The sequence below is a fragment of the Centroberyx affinis genome, unplaced genomic scaffold (genome assembly GCF_046629955.1).
Source record: "Centroberyx affinis isolate AG114_WGS23_722 - 3 ecotype Tasmania unplaced genomic scaffold, CSIRO-AGI_Caff_v1 ptg006693l_1, whole genome shotgun sequence".
Taxonomy (NCBI): domain Eukaryota; kingdom Metazoa; phylum Chordata; class Actinopteri; order Beryciformes; family Berycidae; genus Centroberyx; species Centroberyx affinis.
In genome coordinates this window covers 175,681-200,000 of record NW_027283397.1, presented here as the reverse complement: position 1 = coordinate 200,000, position 24,320 = coordinate 175,681, and the positions used below count along the sequence as shown (strand labels likewise).

Here is a 24,320-nt window from a genome sequence, read left to right as displayed (position 1 = left end):
AGTTTATTTTCCCGTATTCTCCCTCCCTTCTCCGCTCTGAAACGTCCATTTATAATCTCTGTTTTTTTTAATGATCCCCCTTCCCGCTCACTCTGCGTTCTTCCCTCTCTGTCCCAGACTCCTGTGTTGTGATGGAGCAGAAGGACGAAGGAGGTCAGCAGATCGATTCACCGTGCGGCATCCAAACCCAGCCGGGCCAGGCCGGGCTCTGCGAGTGAGTGTTCACGCTGACCAGGGCAGGAAGCTAACAGTCTGCTGAACGTTTGGCTGCAGCTGCTTAAGTTTGTTTTGGAGGTCCTGGTCTGTTCTAAAGATCTGGTGAAATGTTGAAGTTGGCTGGTTAGCGTTGAAATTTATTAGCCACTTTTGGCTGCAGATGAGTTAAATTCTTTCCCTGCTGGGGATGGTTAGATGATGATGTGTTTTTTTGTTAAATCATTTGTGACTTTTCCAGTCATTTCCTCACATAACATATTCAGCAACTTAGAGACAATTTGCTCTACAAAATAGAGTTGTCTTTAGTCTCATTTTAGTCTTTTAGTGTAGTTTAGTTTAGTTTAAGTTTAGTCTAGTTTAGTTTCTTTTAATTAGGGTTAGTGGTAAGAGACAAAAAGAGACAAGAAACAAAATACAAACTGCACAGGTGAGACACAGAAACCCTGAGAGGCTTATAAAAAACATCTGACCTTAGAAGAAAAACAGGGAAACAAATCAAGTTGACACACTGACACAATTGATATCAAAACTCAATGAGGAGGAGGAAGGACAGACGGATTCGTCACTGTTCATCACTGAAACAAGGATAAAACAGAGACAAAGAAACAAAGATAAAACAGAGAAAGCCTGGTGTAACGTTGGGATGACTGGAGGTCTTCCAGCTCAGTTTCTCATTGAATTCATACTGTAGAGTCTGTTTCTTCTTCTTTCTATCAAGCAGCTCTGTTATGAGCAAAGTCTTCCTGTTCTTCTGCCTCGCCGCCATGTTGACGCTCAGAACAAACCAACACACACACACACACACACACATCTATCCTTCAAATATCTCTCTGTTTTCTGATGGATCGGTGTGACCGCCGCTTTAGGGATGGAAGGTGACAGGAAGGATACAGGAGACAGACTGAGAGTCAGTAAAGTCCTGGCTGTGTTCGCTCTCTTTCACCCTCTCCTTATTTCCTGTCCACCGTCCGCAGGAAGCACTACAAGGAGTACCTGGTCAGTCTGATCAACGGACACACGCTGGACCCCGCCCCGCTCTACGACCTGCAGGAGCTGACGGTGGCCTGCGACAGGTACCAGGTGGAGCGGACGAGGGCGGAGGCCGAGGACGACAACGCCTACCAGGCTCGACTGCTGCAGGTCAGACTCTCCTCTCTCTTCTGTTTCCTCCACAGAACAAACCTCAGGAGGAGAGAGCGGCAGCCAAGGAACTCAAAATCTGGATGATCACACAGAGTTTTATAGTGTTGAATATTCATGATTATGTTAATGCAGATAGAATATAATGAAGCTATTAGTCAAAAAGTATAAGGTTGTATGAACAAGACTGAACAACCGATGATTGTTATAGTTCTAGCACTTTAAGGAGGTGTGTAATAAGAGGCGAGCACCTTCTTCTAGAGCAGTGGTTCTCAACGTGGGGTCCGGGGATCACCAGGGGTCCTTGAGGGGGTTCCAGGGGTTCCCCAGCAAGTTGATCAATTGTTAAACTTCACCATTACTTAATTTACAAGAAGTTAACACAATTAGAGGATGTAGAATGACTGTTTTGATCATAGTTTCACTGTTATCTCTCTACCTACAGATAGTCATGGTATTCTGGACAAAATCATATCTGACAATAAAAATATTCTCAGATTTGGGTCAGAGAGAAAAAATCTCATCAAATGGGGCTCTGTGGCTCTAATGTGGACTAAATTAGGGTCCTTGATATGAAAAAGGTTGAGAATCACTGGTCTAGAAGGCAACAAGTTATTATTTTATCGGTGTTTCTTTGAGATTTGGGCGTTTGCACATTCCAGACTCACAAGATGTTACTTTAGAGTTTAATCTTATAACCGTGTAGCAAATTCAGTATTCTTGAGTTTTAGGCACTTAAGGTGTAAATATGGGTCAAAGGTCACATATTAAGTATAGAGGGAAAAGATCAGGCTCAGCTACAGAACAGCACCCCTAAGTAAAGTTCAAGTAAAAGTTAATCTGTGTTGTTTTTGGTTTAAATATTTAATATTCAGGACTTAATCCCTGTTTTTTTTTTCCCTTCACAGAAACTGGCGGATGTTCCTCTTGGAGAGAAAGTTCCTCGAAGCAAATGAAGATTCCTGAACCGAGCCCAATATCACATAAAACCTGTCCGATTTTGTGTTCCGCCATATACGTATATATCTGTTTAAAAACATTATGTCTCGCATTTTTGGTGTTTTATTAGGTGCTGGTCTTCTGTTTTTCCTCTGTAATATTTACAGTTCAAGGTTGGTTCCTTTTACCTGTTCATTGTAAGGATAAACTCTGATTGTGAAGAAAAGCAACTGTTGGAAAGGAATTATCGTCATAGTGGTTTTCATGTTCAGCTTCGACAATCCTGTCAATGTTCAATCTGAATCATGTTGTCTGTCTTCTGATCACACTGATGTTCATGTACTGTATGATACACAGGCTCCTAATGGCAGAGACACAGTTAGAAAGGAGTGTATCTGTGGTGAGCGGTGTGATGTTGAAATGAGAACCAACACCTTTGCGCATCAGTGATTTGCAGATGCATCAACCCATGTAATTAAATGAAGAATGTATGAGAGGAACGCCTCTTCACAACCAGGCCGGCTGCTGTGCCAAGGACCACAACTGTTTTGGAAATTAGTGTGAAAAGTTCTCCTTCAAAACACTATATATATCCAACAAAAATTATCTCCTGAAGTTCATCATTCAGTATCCAAAATATGTAGGATCTGTGTGGTTTAAGTGTTGTCATTTTGTCTGCCAAGGTCTTAAGTTCGTTAGTGACATGATTTGTCTGAATGTCTTAATCAGACATTTTACTGTTCCGCTTTTGATATGATGGCTATTTCTGTCTGGAAACAAGTTTCTTCATGTAATTAAATGTTTGATTCATTTTAAATGTGGATTCGTGGACTGTCATTCATTTTGCATGGTGTCAAAGCACAGTGATTAATTGAAAGGCTCCAGACAGGGGCTCCTAAACTCATGAACCCCCCAGATAGATAGACATTAGACTACAGACCCCCAATTTAATGATATTGTGTCAATAAACCTGAACTAAAGCTATCTTGTGTACTTTTAAAACTAACAAAAACAACAGGAATTTCCCCAAGGGGATTAATGAAGTGCTATCTGTGATCACTTTTAACCTCACATGTTGTTCAGTGTATTTTGTCTATTTCTACTTGTATATTTGTATTTTGTCACTTGTAATGTTACTGTTTTTGCTACCTGCCTAGGGACTACGGATGTAAATTAGCATTTTTGCTAACTCCGGCATGTTTACATCTTGTATTTTTATGCTGATGTTCATTAACGTGCTCTGTCCCTATCAAAATAAACAAATAAAATAAAAATAAATAATCTTATCTTATAAACATCTTTTTTTTGCTTATCTGCAGGTTAAACAATACAATTTGGCATTTGTCTTTATTTTTTACTGAACTCTAATTGAAAAAGTCATGTAAATACATTTGAAAAAGAATGCATTTATTATTTCTATTACGCAATACCTGCTGCAAACACTTAATTCTATCATTACATTACACAACCCCCAAAAAAAACACCACCCCTACCAAAAAATACTCAAATTAAAACTGAAACTAAACTAAAAACTAAACATTTGCACACAAAAAAAACACACTGCAGAACCACCAGTATAAAAATTAAAAACCACATAAAAAATAAAACAAAATGACATTACATAAAAACTATAGTACTATACCTAACCCTGTTCTGGGAGCTGTGCCTCTGTCGCCCCCTACCGTCCAGTCCACAGACAGGTTCTCCAAAGTCACGTGGTTTCTGGGAAAAGGAGCGTCTCTCCGCTCAGCTCAGCTCTGCAGGCAGCAGCACACTGAAGGCTGATCGGACCGGGCGGACTCACACCTAATGCACCACAGAGGAAACGCAACCGAGGTAAACGAAACTTAAATGTACTTCCTTAATTTAACACGTTAGGTTCTATATTTATAAACTTATATCGACTATATGAAAGCCCGGAGTGTGCCCGGATTATTTGCTATAAACAGAGTTCAGATTTAAAGGCAGTTAGTTGTTTAAATTTGGGGGGGAGAGGGGGGGGGGGGTTGTTTGTGTTCCTCATATCTAATGCTGCACTTCATTCTTGTTCACAAACGAGGCAGATTCAATATTTGTATAAAAGCAAGCTTCAGCTGGTTTGCAGCGCATTAGCTCAGTCTTTACGGGTGTTGTTTCACATACAAAATGACGTAAGTGTCATCATGCAGTTTGACACCCAGGCTCGCGAGGGCATCCGGCTGATAACATCTGTTTTGTTTTTTTTATTTCTCTGTCTGTTGTTTTTTTAGTTTTTATTATAGAGCCATGGCATCGGGGAAAATGCGCTCCACTCGCAGACTGCGCTCCTGGATGGTCGAACAGGTGTGTGTGTGTGTGTGTGTGTGTGTGTGTGTGTGTGTGTAAGAAATAGAGAGAGGGAGTGAGTGAGGGAATGAGTGAGAAAAAGTGTGTTTGAGAGAGATAGAGAGAGAGCGAGAGATGGAGAGTTTGTGTGTGTGTGTGTGTGTGTGTGTGTGTGTGTGTGTGTATTTAAAGGCATTTCAAATGTACTTAAAGTGTTGGCAGGGTTCCTGATTACACATGAAAACTCCCATTGGAACAAAATAAGGTTTGACTGTTTGGGTTTTTGAAGGCCAATACCGATATTTTTGTATTGAAGCTTGCTGCTGTAGCTGCTAATTTGTGCCAATAATCAATATCTTTAAATTTGACAAATTTTGTGCCCCTAAAATTTGAAGTATATTCAGTGTTTCCCCTCAGAGTTTTCTTCTTATCAGGGTGGAAAAGCCTCTGAAACAGCATTTAGAGAATCATGAGACACTAAAACTCTCCACTGAAACCCAGACTGATGAAATTCCTTTACTGTCAGCAGCTCTTTGACTTGTACTCTGATGACTTGAAAAGGTTTCTAAAGTCTTGACTTGAGATCTTGTGTTTGTGTAAATGACTTAGATTGAAAGTGATGAGATTTGTTCCAGCAGACGACTGAATTTAAATTCTGTTTTCTGAATTTGTATGGAATGATTGAAATTATTGAAGTTTGAACTGATTATAGAAATCAAACTCATGATGCTCTTACCAAGTTTTTATCCTATTAAAACCATATTGCATTGAAAAGTCCTAGATATTTAGTTTTCTTTAAGATATTAAATTGATACTGGACTCTTGATTTGTTCTGACTTGACTTGCTGTTCTACATTTAGACTTGAGACTTGACATTAATGACATGGACTTGACTTGGACTTGACTTGGTAACCTACATTTAGACTTGAGACTTGACTTGAGCCTCAAGACTTGAGACTGACTTGGGACTCTAGTGGAGTTGACTTGGTCACACCTTCCTGTAGCTGTGTTCAGGCAGAAACCTCCACCTGATTGGTCGATATATCTGATATTTAACGAACCCTATCCCGTGGTACTGATGTGAGATTCTTCAGGCTGCTGCTGCGGTTCGTGTGACAGTCTGCTGGCTGTTTGTTCTGCAGGTGAGCAGTGGGAAATACCCGGGGCTGGTGTGGGACGACGACGCCAAGACCATGTTCCGCATCCCGTGGAAACACGCGGGGAAACAGGACTTCCGCAGCGACGAGGACGCCGCCATCTTCAAGGTCGGTAAACTCAGTGTCTGTGTTAGGAAGCTGTGAGTGTCGATCACAAACACTACATATACCTTTCAGTCAGTCGTTCAGTAGGTCTTAATTGTTATAATATTGTTCACCAAGGACTTAAATGTCATAATCTCCTTTACAGCAAATGGGCATGAAGTAACCTATGAACTTTATTGAACTCTATTGGTGACCAGGAGGAACTGCAACAACACTGATAGAACTTGTCTCCTCCTTCTCAAGTCTAATAAATTTCCCATGACTAAATTACTGGTACTAAAAGTTTAAATTATTATATTACTGGGTTTTATGACATTACTGAGAAGGCTGATAACAACTGATAAACGAATAACAGTGAGAATTCATCTCACAACTGTCATCTATTCACACGTTTGGCTCTTAATTACAGTGCTGCTTAATTAGGGAAAACAGAAGAATATGTATGGAACGGGTCTCTGATCATTGTAAATGGCCTCCATTTAAAAAAATGTCAACTTTTCTGTTAATGCAATAAAACCCAATTATATGATACCATATTTCCTCTAATAGTGGCCGGTAGTCAATTAAAAGCCGGGTCTCCGAGGTCTTAGAAATAAATAAAGGAATTAGAAATAAAGGCCTGTCTCTAATATAAGCCTGCTTCCAATAAAGGCCTTGTCCCCTTTGCAGTTGAGGTAAATAAAGGCCCGGGCCAATATTAGAGGAAATACGGTACTTACAGGAGAAAAGTGATTACATTACGTAACATTAGATAACTTTTATAGATAAGTTTTATTCCACCAGCCAGTCAAGCCAACAAGCAATAGTCTGTAAAATGAAATTTTAAATTTTTACAGCTTAAAACTGGCACACTACTTTATTGGGAGTGACTTGTTTATACTTATTTACACAGCGTTTATCTCTAAATAAACGCTGGAAAATTAGGTGATGTAAAACAGTAAGTGAATGCAGGAAATGAGCAAAAACGGACTAAAAAAATGACAGAGATCAACCCTCTCAACCTCCTACTCACCGTAAACTCTAAAGGTCTAGTTGTTTTCACTGACTTCACTGACGAAAACAAACCCACGTCTTCCCCAGGCGTGGGCGGAGTTTAAGGGGAAGCTGCCGGACGGCGCGCGGGACGACCCCGCCTCCTGGAAGACGCGCCTGCGCTGCGCCCTGAACAAGAGCCCCGAGTTCACAGAGGTGACCGACCGAGCCCAGCTGGACATCTCCGAGCCCTACAAGGTCTACCGCCTCGTCCCCATCAGTGAGCAGGGTGAGACATGCACACTAAGACACACACTCTGATACAGGGTGAGACACCGAGACACACACACTGAGACAGGGTGAGACACTGAGACAGGGTGAGACACTGAGACATGCACACTGATGCAGGGTGAGACACTGAGGCACACACACTGATACAAGGTGAGACACACACACTGATGCAGGGTGAGACACTGAGACAGGATGAGACACTGAGACACACACACTGATACAGGGTGAGACACTGAGACACACACACTGATACAAGGTGAGACACACACACTGATACAGGGTGAGACACTGAGACACACACACTGAGACAGGGTGAGACACTGAGACACACACACTGATACAAGGTGAGACACTGATACAGGGTGAGACACTGAGACAGGATGAGACACTGAGACATGCATTGATACAAGGTGAGACACTGAGACACACACACACTGATACAGGGTGAGACACTGAGACACACACACTGATACAAGGTGAGACACACACACTGATACAGGGTGAGACACTGAGACACACACACTGATACAGGGCGAGACACTGAGACACACACACTGATGCAGGGTGAGACACTGAGACAGGATGAGACACTGATACATGCACTGATACAGGGTGAGACACTGAGACACGCACTGATACAGGGTGAGACACTGAGACAGGGTGAGACACTGAGACATGCACTGATACAGGGTGAGACACTGAGACACGCACTGATACAGGGTGAGACACTGAGACAGGGTGAGACACTGAGACATGCACTGATACAGGGTGAGACACTGAGACACGCACTGATACAGGGTGAGACACTGAGACAGGGTGAGACACTGAGACACACACACTGAGACAGGGTGAGACACTGAGACAGACACACTGATGCAGGGTGAGACACTGAGACAGGATGAGACACTGAGACAGACACACTGATGCAGGGTGAGACACTGAGACAGGATGAGACACTGAGACAGACACACTGATGCAGGGTGAGACACTGAGACACACACACTGATGTAGGGTGAGGAATTGAGACACATACACTGATGCAGGGTGAGACACTGAGACACACACACTCAGACAGGGTGAGACACTGATACAGGGTGAGACACTGAGACACACACACTGATGCAGGGTGAGACACTGAGACAGGGTGAGACACTGAGACATACACACTGATGCACGGTGAGACACTGAGACACACACACTGATGCAGCGTGAGACACTGAGACATACACACTGAGACAGGGTGAGACACTGAGACACACACACTGATGTAGGGTGAGGAATTGAGACACATACACTGATGCAGGGTGAGACACTGAGACACACACACTCAGACAGGGTGAGACACTGATACAGGGTGAGACACTGAGACACACACACTGATGCAGGGTGAGACACTGAGACAGGGTGAGACACTGAGACATACACACTGATGCACGGTGAGACACTGAGACACACACACTGATGCAGCGTGAGACACTGAGACATACACACTGAGACAGGGTGAGACACTGAGACACACACACTGATGCAGGGTGAGACACTGAGACACGCACACTGATGCAGGGTGAGACACGGAGACATGCACACTGATGCAGGGTGAGACACGGAGACACACACACTGATGCAGGGTGAGACACGGAGACATGCACACTGATGCACGGTGAGACACGGAGACACACACACTGATGCACGGTGAGACACTGAGACACACACACTGATGCAGGGTGAGACACGGAGACATGCACACTGATGCACGGTGAGACACGGAGACATGCACACTGATGCAGGGTGAGACACGGAGACATGCACACTGATGCAGGGTGAGACACTGATGCAGGGTGAGACACTGAGACATACACACTGATGCTGAGACACTGATACAGCAGAGGTGTCAGTGTCAGTCTCAAGTCTAAATGTAGATTATCAAGTCAAGTCCAAGTCAAGTCCATGTCATTAATGTCAAGTCTCAAGTCTAAATGTAGAACAGCAAGTCAAGTCAGAACAAATCAAGAGTCAAGTATCAATTTAATATCTTAAAGAAAACTAAATATCTAGGACTTTTCAATGCAATATGGTTTTAATAGGATAAAAACTTGGTAAGAGCATCATGAGTTTGATTTCTATAATCAGTTTCAACTTCAGTAAATTCAATCATTCCATACAAATTCAGAAAACAGAATTTAAATTCATCTTAAATCCAAGCCATCACTTTCAATCTAAGTCATTTACACACAAGACACAAGATCAATTTGTCAAGACTTTAGAAACCTTTTCAAGTCAAAGTCAAGTCACAAGTCACCAGAACCCAAGTCAAGTCAAGTCTCAAGCAATTAAAATTGTGACTCGAGTCCAAGTCATGTGACTCGAGTCCCCACATCTGTGATACAGGGTGAGACACTGGCTGATTATCAAAACCAAGAACGGCAAGTCGATACTTGTGTCCTTGTGGAGAACGCTCTTCCCAAGTCGTCTTGGGGAGAACGATCTTCTCATCTTTTTTTTTTAAACCTTTTATTGAGGAATATTGATTAAAAAAAAAGACATTCCTGGTATCCGAGACTTTTTGCAGTTTTCACAACAATTTACAATTTTCATAGCAATTAACCGAAACATAAAAACAGAGGAATTACCTAATGTTCCCCTCATTTCTGCTACCTAACCCACAATGTCACCCATGTTCTGAAACCATTGAAACCACCTGTATCCCTCCCACACCATCCACCCATTTTAGACATTTAACTGACGCTCTCATCCGTAGCAGTTTACAGTAAGTGAGCAGCTAGAGGTTCAGTGTCTCAGTCAGTGACTCGTGGTAGCTGTGGGGATTCAACTTGTGACTTTGGGGTCACAGAACAGTCTTTCTAACCACTGGTCCTCCCTGGTCCGCCCCCGGGACTCGGCAAACAAAGGGCTTACTCACTCTCAACACTGATTTTGGGTTTGAGCAAATATTCTCTAAACTACAAGCTAAATGCTAAATTTGCAACTACATCCTCATGGGGAAAGGAATCTTCAACAGATTTTTGCAGGCAGTGATTACACTAGAGTGTGTGGGGTGTAACATGGTTGTGCACCGACACACACCCTTACTGTCAAGTGGCCCACATCAGGACTAAACACGGATTGAAATGTTACACAATGACAATGACTCAAGAAGCTCGACTTCCCATGATGCAATGCCCTCTCTCGTCTCGTCAGAGTCGCTCCTTTTATTCAAGAAATATCAAGACAAAATGTCGCCGTCTCCCTTCTGAACCACATCCCCTCTGTCTCTTACATCATCACTCTACAGTTTCAGGAGAATGACTCCTGACCTAATTACTGCTAGTTGCTAGTAAAATGTAATGTAAATGAAACGCCTGCAGTCTACTTGACTGTCCTATCAGCTGTGTACGTGGTGACCGAGTCACAACAGGCCAAAGTACAAGTCTGACAAAGTCTTTATTTAGGTCTTATTTGCATGCGCTGCAAAAAAGATATCCATCTTAACAAGTCAGTTAATCTAGCATTGAATCGAGTTTTTAAACTAGTAAAAACAACTGCCGATGGAGTGAGATCATTTCACTTGTTTCTAGGTCAATTCAACATGTTTTAAGAATTATCTTCACACCAGTGGAGCGATGTTTCTTATTTTAAGATATCGTCACTTGTTTCCTGAAGTGAAACTGCATTGGAAACAAGTGAAATTATGTTGGCAGACCTTTCCGCTTGTTTTAAGAAAAATAAGAATGTAAGACTTTATAAAAGACCAAATGACTTAAAGAGAACATTTTTTGCAGTGTGCTCTTTGGACATTGTGCTGTCCCATGTTTTACGATTTTACAGCCATAGTTACACCAATCAGGCCAGCATTGGCCCAACATTAGTGTAACACAAGCTGTTGTGTTGGGTCAGCATCGGGTCAAGAAGCTCGGCCAACAGATTGTTGTCCAGTGAGACGATACTGAGCCAAGCAGGCAGCATCAGTCCAATGTTGGGAATCTGCTTGTTCATCATGAATCATGAATATGTTGGCCAACACTCAAAGAAAACAAAACCAATACTATGAGAAAAGCCAAAGAAAAAGAAATAATTGCAAAAACATAAGAAGAATAGAAAAAGTAAATTTTCTGGGGGAAATGTGTGAGCTAGATAGAGCGTTGCTCATTCTGTATCAGCCTGACAGTTAGTGAGTCACCAGTACAATAACCATTCTTCAGTGATAGTTATTTAACTTGTGTATTTTGATTTTACCTGGTCCCAAATGTATTTAACATTCATTCTTATTTATTCTAAAGCCACTGGCTGTTTAGTATTTGTCTAAATCGTTAATTTGTCTAATTGTTAAAATGGTCAGGTTATGCATTTTAAGAGACTTAAAAGTAATGATTATTTTCTATCTGTTTAGGATTGGTGGTGCCTGAAAAAAAGTGCAGGGAGAAACCCATGAGGAGGCAGAAGAGGAGGAGCAGCGAGTCGGAGGGCGAGAACGCCGTTCAGGTCAAACAGATAAAGGAGGAGTCGGTCGCCTCTCAGCTGGTGGGTCATCGTGGGAAAGTCGGGGAGGGGGGGGTAGTCAAAATAATTAAACCTGCTTTTCTCTGTGGGGTAAAACCTCCGTCTGTCTGATTTCAGTGTGTTGAAGACATTCTGCTGGGGAGTGACATCATCACCACACAGACAGTAGATCCCGCTCAGCAGAGCGTCATGCAGGGAGAAGGAAGTGAGTTCAGCTCTTTAATCACAGCAGCTGGCACCTGGTTGATTTAACTGTTAGACTGGAGTCTTAGTAATGCAAACACTTCTCAGAGGCACAAATAATCTGATTGGTTGAGTTAAACCTCAGTGGGCGGAGCCAAAGAATCAAAGTTTTTCAGAGCGCAAGTTAGCAAACTGACAAACTTGAATGGCAAAGAAGGAACTCTGGTCAAAATAAAAATAACATAAAAAATAAAAAACAGTAACATAAAAAATGTAAATGGCAATGACTGCACTGTAATCATTAGACCTCTTTAGACCAGTATGTAGTGCAAATTGCTGTCCATCATTGCTGGAAAAAGTCACTAGATTTGTTGCTAAGAGACAAAGTCACCAGGGTGGTCAAGTCACTCAATCAACAGCCAGTGCTAACATCACTTAGCCGGAAAAACTGTGGTTCTTTGGCTCCGCCCACTGAGGTTTAACTCAACCAATGAGATTATTTCTGCCTCTGAGAAATGTTTGTGCGACTAAAACTCCAATCTGCTGATCAACATGCTGTTGAATATACTGTACTCACTCTTCCTGTCTCTCTTTCTCTGTCTCTCCTTCACTCTTTATCTTTTCTGTCACTCTTTCCTTTTATATCCTCCTCTCTCTCTCTCTCTCACTCTCTCTCTCTCTTTCTCTCTCTGTCTCTCTCTCTCTCTCGCTCAAGTGGTCGATGAGATCCAGTTGGATGTGAGGATCGAGACTATCCCTCCTCCTCCAGGAGGTAATAAACTGACAAGACATTTACAGCTCTATATGAACAGAATCTTTTAAGGTGCTGATGAATCATATACTGCAAACACATGGGCCTTATGTGATAAGCAATAACAGCTACATCACCAAAGCACCCATAATAACAGTTAAGAGCATCTCTAAGGGAATATGGGCTTTTATACAACAGTTACCAAAACATCTGTACTGTCTGAAAGGTTTTCTTCAAATAGTGCACATATACTGTATATGAATATAAACAGGAGAAAGTAAGATAGATTGGAGAGCACAAACCTCCACCAACTCTGAATAATTCCCCAATTTACACCCAAGAAATCATTCCTATCACTTAAATTGTGAGTTCAATTAATTTACTGACCCTGTAAACATTCCCTTAGGATTTGGAATCAAGTCTCCATCTCCATTAGTTTCATAGTTATGGCTAAAAAGTAAAAAAAAAAAAGTAAAAAGTAAAAAGCAGTAATCTGCTAATGATGGAAATCCACCAAAATCGAATCAGTTGTTCCTTGGTCCAAGGCCGATCTGTCCACCAACTGTCACGCAAATCTGTTCATAAGTTTTTCCTGCTGACAGACAAAACATAACCTCCTTGGTGGAAGTAAATATAGAGGATCCCATCTGTGAAACTGTGAAGCCATTTTGCCAACAAATGCTCAAGTTGCCTACTATCCTTTAAAAGGTGCCGCTATTTGATTTAATTCTGTGCTGTCAGTCATTTTGTATGGATAGGTTTCACTTTTTAAAAAAAAATAGTGGATATCTAATTTTCAGGAAAAATAACTCTTATTCCACCTGTTTCTGTGCCTCTCCAGTCCTGGACTCCTTCCACGTGTCGGTACACTATTTAGGCGAGGAGGTCCTGAAACGCGAGATCCCGGGCAGCGACGTCCGGATCACGTACCTCCCCTCGTCCCTCGTTCCCCCGACGCCGGCCTCGCTGATCGGCGGCTTCCCTCGCATCCCGCTGCCGGAGCCGCCCTCCACCCTGCCGTCCGGCCCGGAGCTGCAGGCGCTCTCCACCCTGCTGCCTTACATGGAGAAGGGCGTGGCGCTGACCTCCACGCCCCTGGGCATCTACGGCAGGCGGTTCTGCCGGGGCCGGGTGTTCTGGACCGGGCCGCACTCCGCCACGCCCGGCCTGCACAAGATGGAGCGCAACACCGAGCCGGTGCTGCTCTTCAGCAAGGAAGCATTCAAGCAGCGTGAGTCCCTGAAAATACCCCCAAATATATATTATCGATTATTGTCTTTCAGTGGAATCATATGGTGATGATATGGTGATTGTGGGATATCGTCTGCTGTCTAAATTGATGATAACAAGCAAATTTTAGTTAAAATCTCTGACAAAATGAGGTATGAAACATTTTAAGGAATATTATTTAAAAATGTCAGTGTTTTGTTTGACAGTCACACCTAACATTACCATTCGGTTCAATTGGAAGAACATTAATTTAATGATTTAACATGTGGTTTTAGATACGTGAGTCATACTGTGATATATATTGATATAGAAAAAAAATGTAGTAAATTCAAGAACCAATCCGCACTCTCAAAAAATACGATTAAACAAATATGTTTCACAGTCAGTTTGTCAAGCTGTACATTTTTAAATTGAAACATGTCAAATAAATCAATCAAGATATCTTTCTGAGAGTGCAGATTCCCCTTTTTTGGTTGTTGTTGACATCAAAATATACCCATAATGCTGTGCAAGTTTGGCACAAACCAAAAACAGTAAGATGTTTATGGGACATCTCTAGCTTAGCTATGTTTCTCATAATCATAATATGATCTTAACTGGGTTATTATGACCCAGTTCTGATGTTTACATTACTTGACCAGATTAACTGTGCGTTAAATCCAGTTTATAATGAACTCAGTTCTTGTTCCTCATTCTCAGAGCTGGTTCAGCTTTTAGCCCATGAAACATATCGATTCCAAACTCAACACAGTAAAGTATCAGTGTGTTTGAAATCTAATCTAACTAACTGGCGTCTGTGTTCCTCCCGTTCAGAACTGGATCAGTACCGTGCGAGTGGCGGCGAGCCTCCTCAGTGTGGCATCACTCTGTGTTTCGGAGAAGAACTGACCAACGTGGAAAACCCGTCCAGCAAACTCATCATCGCTCAGGTAGAGGTACATCATCTCCGCCTCCGTCTCATATATAACTCCTGCTTCTGTCACTGACAACTCCAGAAACAATAATCTATCTCACGCAACATGCGGCTGAACAATGTGAACCAAGGCTCATTTAACAGAAAACCCATTTCACATCAGAAGAAGTTTGACCTAAATGCACTTTTTTAATATAATTTTTGCCTTTATTGTGATAGTTTTACATTGGAGAAAGACAGGAAAGATAAAATGCACTTTTTTGATTCAGTAATTAATAATTCAAGCGAAATTATTAGAACCTATTGATACTGCTTCTTGTAAAAAAAAGATTGTTAATCTCAGTGGGACTACCTGGTTAAATAAGGTTTAAATGCAAAATGCTAGTTAGTTGTGCAGCTTAAAGCCACCAACTTGTGGATTGGTCTTGTAGATGAAGAGAACCTGCCGTGGGACGGGGAGTTTGGGGGATTTGATATGGCAGCTCTTCTCTTTATGGATGACCCTAACCCTAATACTGAAAATAATAAGCTCATCTTCACACTGATCTTAGTTTCTCTGAGTAGTTTTCCACTCCTGTGAAAGTTTGTCTTTGGAACTTTTCCACCAAAATAAAGCTGATAACCAGTTCCATATAAGGAGTGAAATGTTCCAGTGGCCTTCAACATTCAGCTGTTCCCACATCCTGAACTATTTGTGAGTCATGTGACTTTTGTTTAGAAGCCCCGGATCACTTGTAACAGCAGTGCAGTGTGAACCTAAACGAACCAAAAAACAACTTTTCCATTGTGGTTCAGATCAAAGAGAACAAGCTGTGGGTGTGATCTCACTCTTAGGTTGCATTAGAAAAAAGTTAAATACGAATAAGATGATTCCAAGTATGTGATGAGCAGACGTTTGACTGACAGCCTCGTCTCTCCTGGTCTCTCCCTCTGCAGATCTCGTTGCCCTGGGCCCAGCAGCAGGTACAGAACACACAGTCCATCCTGCAGTCCATAGACATCCTGCAGTCTCTGGCCAGCCAGTCGCCCCTGGGGGAAATTACCCTCAACCTGGTCCCAGTGCCTCAGGCTTCATAAAGCATCTCTGTACATGCAGTGAGAGGAGTTTCATTCCAAAAATCACATATCCACCATTTGGAGAAACAAGTGCAACCCACTCTTTTAAAGTTCATGGTAGCAAAAAAAAAAAAACTAGAGCACTTTTAAAAACATGCTAAGGTGGCGGACAAACCTATAACACTTTTACAGGCTGGGGTTTTTTCGTATTTGTATTTGGGAAATATCGAATGGTGAATTTTAGTAATGATGTTTTTCCCAAAAAATGGATATACAGTGTTTTGGAATACAACTCTTCGTGTCCTTTTAGACATTAGTTGCTCTACTGAAAAGCACTACATGTAAGCCGCCTCTCTGAGAGTCTTCCTTCCTCTTGTGTATCTCTAAATGTGATGTTGAAGCGCTGCACAGCTTCCTGTTTTTCTGATTGTTGACCTAAAGGATAATTACCCGTGTTTTTTTGCATGTTTTAACTCATTTACATACTTCACATTACTACCTTCCATTTTTCAAGCCATGCCATACTTTTGAATATGTACTCGATTTCCCCCTTTTTTTTTAAATATGCAAACGTTCAGGTGATAGACTTTCCTTAAAATTCTCTGCTGCTCCAGTTAACATTTATGCAAGTTTAGAAGTCATGGATGTATGAATTTAGTTTATAAAACAATCTTTTCTTCAGGTTGTGTAGGTTTTTGAGTGTGGCATAAAGGAATGGTGCATTCATGTGCTATTAATAAATCGAAAAAATTAGAATTTCCTTCAGCCAGACTAACTATCATAACTTTTTTAAAGCAAGAAGCAGCCAAATCCACATCATCCTTTTTATGACGTCCTTGTTTGCTTATCGTTTGTCTTCTGGGTTTGATTTTTGAATGGATTTGCAGTCGGAAGCGATCGTTTTTTTTATTCGTCCTTTTATTTGTGTGTTTTTCAATTGACGTCAGTGAGAAGTGAAACTAACTTCTGCATAGGTTTGTGCTAATGTGACCGCGCCTTTAAACAAAAATAGACGTTAACTGTGATGGATCAGCTATCTCAAGCAAGTTTAAAGTCTCTGCAAGTTGATTTCTGTACCGTACTGAAATGAATGGAAATGAATGGCTGCCTGGAAAGGAGGGAAAAACACATTCAAACATCTTAACTAGTATGGTATGATTTGGAAAATGGTCTGGAGTAATATAAAGTATAGGTGAATTGTAGTAAATGGGATAAAACATGCAAAACACCCGTATGATTCCATTAATACTATTGCACTATATAAACCATTAGCGTTGGTGTTTACTCTGATAGCGCTTCACTCTGTTTTAATGTCTTCTGATGTCATGAATCATCAGATAGAATATTAAGGGAAATACACCACATATATGTCAAAGCTGCAGCAGCAAACCTCCTGAGTAGTGAGTTAGTTCAGTGGAATATAACACAAGTATCGCATTTTTGTAAAATGACACATCCACGTTTTGTTTTGCCTCTTGATCCATTCAAATCAAACTCAAACCCGCTTGCCTGTTGTCTTTTTTTTTTTTAGCTGGACAGCGGGACATGAACACTCTTACAATGTTGGTGGATGTGATTTGCCTCGCTTTAAGACTAATGAGGCGGACAGAACGTTGCACCCGGCTCTAGCGTCATTATACAGGTTTGAAGCAGTGCTCAGACTGGAATATTAAAAAAAGGAAAAATCCACCCTCAGATCCTCTAACACTGTTATCCATCATCAATCTGTGAAGTTCCACACATTCCAGGAGTTATTTAGTGATGAAGTGTTTTACTTTTTTGTTTTACCCACTTTACCTCAATCTGCCTCGTCTACTTCTACTGCAGTTAGTGATTTGTTTTTCAAATCAAAGAGAAGTGAAAATCTCGCCCCTTAAAGGATAAGGCTGGTGTTTTTTAATGCATTGCTTACTGTCAACAAATCCTATGAAAATAACAAAATCAACAATGCGTTTGCTCTACTCCTGTTACTTTCTGACTTCCCACGTACCGTTTTTAGCCGTCAACTCGGAAGTCATTGGCTCTGATTGTAAGCTAAAAACCTTGAAATACAGCTCACAAAGACATAGTTTACATTTTAAAAATCGCTAACTGTTACCACGAAAAGTCAGACTGTTGTAGTTATTACCAAATCAAATTCAAATGGGAAGAAATTCTTCATTATGCTGGGGACTATTTTCGGTGCTACGGAACTACTTTCCTGAGATCGCAAAGTGTTTACAGCCGGCTTATTAAGTTGTTTGAGGAAAAAGTCGGCCGGCCCGGTGCATCATGATGATGAAATACGTGGCAGAGCAGCAGCATGGCTCTGTGACGTGTTTTTAATTGTTTTTTTTTAATACAATGGAGTTCTATGGCTGCTGGGACATGGCTGCATTGGGCACCGGCTACATGGACGAGACTTGTTGGCAAAACAAAATCATTGCTGATGTTGTTATTTTCATAGGATTTGTTGACGGTAAGCAATGCATTAAAAAACACCAGCCTTAACCTTTAAGGAACCTGTTTTGTAGCTACAGTACAGTGCATTCTGGTCTCTCTCCTGCTCCTGTGGGTGGAGAAATTGGTCTCTCTCCTCTTCTACGATGGATTTCTTCCTGTATGATTGTTGAACGTCTCTCGGTGCAAAATGGCGGCTCTAGAAAGAAGCCCTCGCTCTTTGATTCTGAGGGACTGACACCAAAAACCTAATGTTTACCATTATTATTTTTACTATCAAACTCTATTTCTAGCTGCTGGAAATATCTTGTCTTCATTCGGTCGGCTATCGACAGAAAAACACACCACAAACCACCAAAACGGGACCAGAAATGACAGTTAAAGTGTTTTAGGGTGGATTTTTTCTTTAAATCAGTGGCTTGACAAACTGTTGTGCTGCAGCACAAGGCACACTGACCCAGAGACCAGGGAAGGGAGGGGGAATGGAAGACTGCAGAGATCTACCAAGCTGTAAATATTCTGTGTTATTTATGCCTGTACAATTACATGTCCCTGTTCTGTCAAAAAAATGCATTAAAAATACATTTATTTCTACAGCCTATGTTAAAACGAGTGATGTGTAAGTGTTGGTTATAGAAAAAAAAATTGCATTTGTACATGACGAAGACATGGGTCAAAGAAGAAGAAGAAGAAGAACACATAAATAAATCCGGGTTTAGTACAAAGTAACGCTACTTTTCTCGGTCTAGACGTTTCCATTGGCCGGCGAGGTGAGCTCTGCTATCTTGGTGTTCAGTTTCTGATTGGTCCAGTCCTTTGTGATGTCGTCCAGGTGGCTGTCAAAATCCACCAATAGCATGTGATCGCCGGACTCCAGCATCTGACTGGCTATCGCCCGAGTCTCCTCCCACTGTCTCAGCATTATCCTGAGGAGGGAAAAACACACACAGGGCAATGTGATGCAGGTGTCAGGGATGAATGTACGGAAGCCCATTGAGGACATATATTCATACATTTTAGTTATGCTGTTTTCTCATGATAACAAGTTCATTTTTTTGGTTTTCTCGAGATCACAAGTTATATACTATGTCATTATTTCGAAAATATTTTTTTTCCCCCCGAGATAACGGCATAATTATCTCGTTATCTCGAGAAAACAAAACTTGCCCAAGATAATGAATTAATTTATTCCTTGAGATTTCCAACTGCGGTGCATCACACATGACATGCTGACTGACTGAAGGCCCCCCTCGAACACCACCAAGTCCACCTAATGCAACATTTGGGTTTTGAATAATATGCTTTTCTTCAGGATGTTAGTTCCACCCGTGCAACAGAACGATGCAGCCGTAATTTGAACTGATTGGACGTCTGTCAGAGAGCTGATTTAAAGGTAAAAGAGGTCTGAAACTCGCTCTTACGTGTGTTTGTCTTTGAGCGTCCATCTTGAATCTTTGCGCTCGTACATCACTATGGGAGGAACCCGGTAGTCTGGAGACATCTTTCCACCGTCGATCTGAGAAGTAAATCAAGAGCAACAGACGAACTTACCAACCACAACCCAGATTTACCAGCATTTGACAGAGAGTCAGAGCCCATTCCTCTCTCCATCTACTACAAGCCAACAGAACCGAGCCATGTGTGTCGTGCTTACCATTAACAAAACAGCATTGTTAAACTGCTCAGAGATCTTGTCGGCTATCTTCAACGCGCACGGTGTGGGGCTGCAGAGTGGAGCAGGGGAGGAAAGAGAAGGAGAAAACAGAGAAGTCGGTTAAAAGCCAGGTGATCGCTCTGAACATCACAGCAGAATCTAAACTGAAATATGACTTATTCAAGCGAACACACCTCACAGAACACGACTTAACAATCTTTGACAAATAATTAGGGTCCACTGGTAACTTCAGCCTACATAGCATCCACCAAGCAGCACCTACACTACCAGTCAAAAGTTTGGACACACATTTTTCTTTATTTTTACTATTTTCCACATTTTAGAATGATAGTAAAGACATCAAAACTATGAAATAACACAAACGGAATTATGCAGTGACCAAAAAATTGTTAAAGAAATCAAAACGATCTTATATTTTAGATTCTTTAAAGTAGCCGCCCTTTGCCTTGATGGAAAGACAAAGGCTTTGGAAAGAAATTCATACATAGGATCAACTTCACTATTTATATTTGTCTAAGAAACACATTTCAAGCATTTAAGCAGAAGCCTTTAGATCAAAATGGCTTGAAGAGAATGAAAAACATGGAACATTCAATCAGGTGTGTCCAAATTTTGACTGGTAGTGTACATTTGCCAATAAGCAAAGCAACATTTAAATGAGAGATTACAGTGTGGACTTTGACATGACGGGAAAAGAGAGAACAGCGGCTGGAAACTCACTCACCTACTGTCTGATACACAGGCGTTGGCTTGGTAATATCCCACTATCCTCTGCTGAGTCTGTGAACACCACACATCCACCTGAAACAGGAGGGAAGACTGTTCTCACAGATGATTTGATTCACAGCGACTCAGATGCAAAGGCTGAACCAGTTCCAGCAACAGCCAAGACTTTCACTGTGAGAAAAGTGTGTGTTGATGATGAGACCCAAACTATCTGACTTGACTTGGGTTCTGGTGACTTGGGACTTGACTTGTACTCTGATGACTTGAAAAGGTTTCTAAAGTCTTGACTTGAGATCTTGTGTTTGTGTAAATGACTTAGATTGAAAGTGATGAGATTTGTTCCAGCAGACGACTGAATTTAAATTCTGTTTTCTGAATTTGTATGGAATGATTGAATTTATTGAAGTTGAAACTGATTATAGAAATCAAACTCATGATGCTCTTACCAAGTTTTTATCCTATTAAAACCATATTGCATTGAAAAGTCCTAGATATTTAGTTTTCTTTAAGATATTAAATTGATACTGGACTCTTGATTTGTTCTGACTTGACTTGCTGTTCTACATTTAGACTTGGGACTTGACTTGAGACCTGTGCCTCAAGACTTGAGACTGACTTGGGACTCGAGCCAAGCTGACTCGGTCACACATCTAGTAGGCAGGTACCTGTGTGAGGGCCAGCTGGGTGATGGGAGCCAGAGGCAGGTGGGAGTGGAGGAGTGGGATGCAGTCTGTCACACAGACAGCTCCGCCTGCCGAGCTGGAGGACAGCAGCAGGCCGTTGATGCTGCAGCGGGGGAACAGGCAGGCGTGCAGGTACATCTTCACATAGGCACGACAGGACAGCTCGACCTCACCCATGACTGACGAGACGGGAGACACACAGCGCTGAAAACACAAGGCATGAAACTATTAGTGTTTGATCCACTTGAAAGTAGCATTTAGAGAAGAGAAATCTAAAGCATCTAGACCAGTTTAACAGAGATTATTCATTAGTTTGGGAAGGGATGATATATCGAAATTCAATAATGTCACAAAAATGTGACAATACGTATAGTGGGGCAGATAAATGAATCGCAACATGTTATTCTGCTGTAGTAATCACAAATGAGACGCTTGACCATCAGTTTCACAAGCTCTCCATCCAAATTATATTATTGTCACTTTGTAATGACATTTTTTAAATTGTTTACTTTCTAACAAGCCAATGGCATCACTAGAAAGACTATTTGTGTCTCAGAAATAAACAGAATTCTGCAGTTAGACTTTGTTGTCACTGAATTTTTATTTATTACATCGTATCGTGGCTGTATTGAATCGTGAACCTCGTATCACGCATCGAATCGTATCATGAGATAGGCATATCATCCCATCCCTATTATTAGTACATTTTCAGAATTAAATGACATTTATTTTTCCAAATAAAGTTAAATACAAGCTTGTCTATCTCAGTACAAATATATCTAATGCAGGGTAAATTACTCTAGACAGACCTACTTTAGTAATTAAAGATCTTCCAGCTAGAGACAGTCAGGTCTCTCTGTAACCACAAGGGACTGACATTTTCTTCTACTCTAGTTTTCTGATCTCTTTCTATCACTATACCGAGATATTTGACAATATCAAAAACCTTTGTATCTGAGCAGCTTTTAACTGGAAGCAATAAGCACTTGGCGATATTCAGATGGAGACCAGACCATGACTTGATCTTTAAATCAAAAAAGAAATGTAACTTTAAAGGCCGATGTACTACAATAGGCTGAATCTAGTTTCTTAACAGACAGCTAACATGTAATGAATGGCAATGCTCTTCATTTCATACATACAAAAACCAAACAGTCGTCTCACATAATATTAAATTCAACTTCTAGACATAAATGAATTACATTTACATTTACTAAGTCTGTATTTTACTAGGTTTGTCTAGCCTGGGGTGAATTACAGTTGGCTAAATAAACTGGCTAACTAGCTAGCGTTGATGCTATGTGTATCACCGTTAGCATGCTAGCTAACCAAGCAGAGCAGCATTCATCCTTACCTAAAGAGGAATATAATTATTCAGTTGATACGTTGGAAGCGTAGCCTCGAGAAATGAATGTTATTTTTGCGATCCGCTAATGTGATAGTTCATATAGACTAGTAAACAACCGGCAAAGATATAACGGGCAGCTGTTTCATCTGTCTTCTAAACGCTACTAAACTGTCACTTCCTTTCTCGCCAACAACAGTGAATCTGCTATTTGATTGGCCACAATATCGACACGTTGCAATCCGATTGGAGGATTGCGGAGTCAATCATTTCTTCAGCTGCTGTATCACGCTTCCATTCCATACTAGTTCTCCCTCTAGTGGAGACGGTTTAAATCACAGAGGGGAGGCTTGGAAAAGGGGGAAAGTAGCATTTAGAATATCTTTTGACATCAGCTAAAGTTCAAGGGGAAAAAACAAGTTGACGAACGGTAAGTAGAAATTAAAGTAAAGCATATTTTCTCGACACCATGTTAGGAGAACCTCTCAAATCTAAGGCTAGACAAACTTCGTACAAAACAAACGCTAAGCCCGTAGCATTAGCACGGACAGTGATGTATAAATCTATGTAGTGTCTTTACAAAATAGTCTGTAGTCATTCTATCATCAGGTTAACGAATTTAACGAACAAACATATCTTTGTTGTTAACTCTGGTTGTGACTGTACGTTGCGGTTTGCCTGAGCTACCGAACAGCGGCGCTAGCTAACCAAAACACGGGCATGATGCTGCATTCGCGTCCTATGGGATATATGGGAAATATGAGCTTCCTAGGTGACCCCAACTTTCAGGTCATAAACGGGAACTCGATGCTTGGCGATGGACCCCGGTTTACTCGTTGTTGAGGAATTCAGTCCTCAACAACAAGGACACACCTTTAATCAAGTGTAGTTTTATGATCGCATACCAGGACAGGAAACAACTATATTTTCTAGATTTTTCATTCATGGTTGACATTGCGGTGTTTGTATGTTTTGCAATCAGACATGAAGCGAAATGTAAAGTAAGTGTGAACACGGTGATCCAGGGCGACTCAAGTCTGCATAAAACGAGTAAAGGAGTTAAAGTATGCTATATAAACATTTCCATGTCATTACCGCTAACTGTCAGTTGTTTTTTATGGACACCCATATGATTTGAATGCAGCACGAAGCCCTCGGGCTGTCAGCCAATCAACGTACAAAAGGGGAGGGACTTAACAAACTTGGCGACCCTTGCCCTTGCCGGTTGTTGTAGCTGGATTTCATTTATTTCAGCAAGTCCGCTTAACTCACAACCTTCACAGGGTTTTTTCGTGCAAAATGAAAGACACGAAGCATTTAGTAACTAACAAACAAATAACAGGGACCTGTCGGGTGTGAAATGTGCATAAATCACAAGAACTCGCAGTTTTACTGTAGCTGTCACTAGTCAGAAGGCAGGTGGAGGAGGCGGCAACTCTTATTGAGACGCTGCCGAGGTAACAAGGTTTATTCGCACCCGATGGACAGATTATAAATAAAGCAAGAACCGGCTTTACATGTCATATAAAATTAACAAACACGGAGTTAGGTAAAATACATTTTCTTTGATATAGTTCCTGCTGAAAAGTGCGGGATAATGTTGACATGAAGCATTTTATAATCGATCAACACGAATATGAAACTGGTATACGCGTTCGACATTGTTGCAAATCGTTATTAATAAATGGCGCGTGAAGT

General features: G+C 41.3%; 3 protein-coding genes across 6 annotated transcripts in view; 2 read left to right on the top strand and 1 right to left on the bottom strand.

Annotated features, from left to right (window-relative positions):
* The window catches only part of LOC139638955 (E3 ubiquitin-protein ligase RNF31-like), a 19,979-nt gene extending 16,495 nt beyond the window's left edge, over positions 1–3,484 (top strand). Inside the window, exons 22-24 of the mRNA XM_071512995.1 lie at positions 118–214; positions 1,191–1,356; positions 2,265–3,484. Coding sequence (XP_071369096.1) covers positions 118–214; positions 1,191–1,356; positions 2,265–2,312 — 311 coding nt within the window. The 3' untranslated portion in view covers positions 2,313–3,484. The remainder of the gene's footprint in view (positions 1–117; positions 215–1,190; positions 1,357–2,264) is intronic.
* A 568-nt stretch (positions 3,485–4,052) lies between these two features.
* irf9 (interferon regulatory factor 9) lies at positions 4,053–18,789 on the top strand. 4 transcript variants are annotated; one of them, XM_071512999.1, is made up of 11 exons: positions 4,053–4,131; positions 4,545–4,617; positions 5,742–5,864; positions 6,942–7,122; positions 11,512–11,642; positions 11,739–11,826; positions 12,520–12,576; positions 13,397–13,786; positions 14,599–14,714; positions 15,635–15,661; positions 17,286–18,789. In XM_071512999.1, the coding sequence occupies exons 2-11, from the start codon at positions 4,561–4,563 to the stop codon at positions 17,301–17,303; spliced, it is 1,188 nt and encodes a 395-aa protein (XP_071369100.1). In that variant the 5' UTR covers positions 4,053–4,131; positions 4,545–4,560; the 3' UTR covers positions 17,304–18,789. The 4 variants fall into 4 exon arrangements, with proteins under 4 accessions (XP_071369100.1, XP_071369099.1, XP_071369098.1 ...); XM_071512998.1 differs by having other exon boundaries at positions 14,599–14,720; XM_071512997.1 differs by having other exon boundaries at positions 15,635–18,789.
* emc9 (ER membrane protein complex subunit 9) lies at positions 17,267–22,774 on the bottom strand. Its single transcript, XM_071513000.1, has 6 exons — positions 22,632–22,774; positions 21,260–21,481; positions 20,593–20,669; positions 19,848–19,917; positions 19,615–19,709; positions 17,267–19,119 (listed from the first exon to the last, which is right to left on the bottom strand). The coding sequence occupies exons 2-6, from the start codon at positions 21,452–21,454 to the stop codon at positions 18,939–18,941; spliced, it is 618 nt and encodes a 205-aa protein (XP_071369101.1). The 5' UTR covers positions 21,455–21,481; positions 22,632–22,774; the 3' UTR covers positions 17,267–18,938.
* Between the last annotated feature and the right edge of the window lie 1,546 nt (positions 22,775–24,320).

What these genes read in the sequence shown, in the direction of transcription:
- irf9 (XM_071512996.1), top strand. Translation starts at nt 4,561, where the DNA reads ATGGCATCGGGGAAAATGCGCTCCACTCGCAGACTGCGCTCCTGGATG. An exon ending in AGTCGGTCGCCTCTCAGCTG is followed by an intron (nt 11,643 to 11,738) that starts GTGGGTCATCGT and finishes GTCTGATTTCAG; the next exon opens with TGTGTTGAAGACATTCTGCT. An exon ending in TCATCATCGCTCAGGTAGAG is followed by an intron (nt 14,721 to 15,634) that starts GTACATCATCTC and finishes CTCCCTCTGCAG; the next exon opens with ATCTCGTTGCCCTGGGCCCA.
- emc9 (XM_071513000.1), bottom strand. Translation starts at nt 21,454, where the DNA reads ATGGGTGAGGTCGAGCTGTCCTGTCGTGCCTATGTGAAGATGTACCTG. An exon ending in GCCTGTGTATCAGACAGTAG is followed by an intron (nt 19,918 to 20,592) that starts GTGAGTGAGTTT and finishes TCCACTCTGCAG; the next exon opens with CCCCACACCGTGCGCGTTGA. An exon ending in ACAATGCTGTTTTGTTAATG is followed by an intron (nt 19,710 to 19,847) that starts GTAAGCACGACA and finishes TTTACTTCTCAG; the next exon opens with ATCGACGGTGGAAAGATGTC.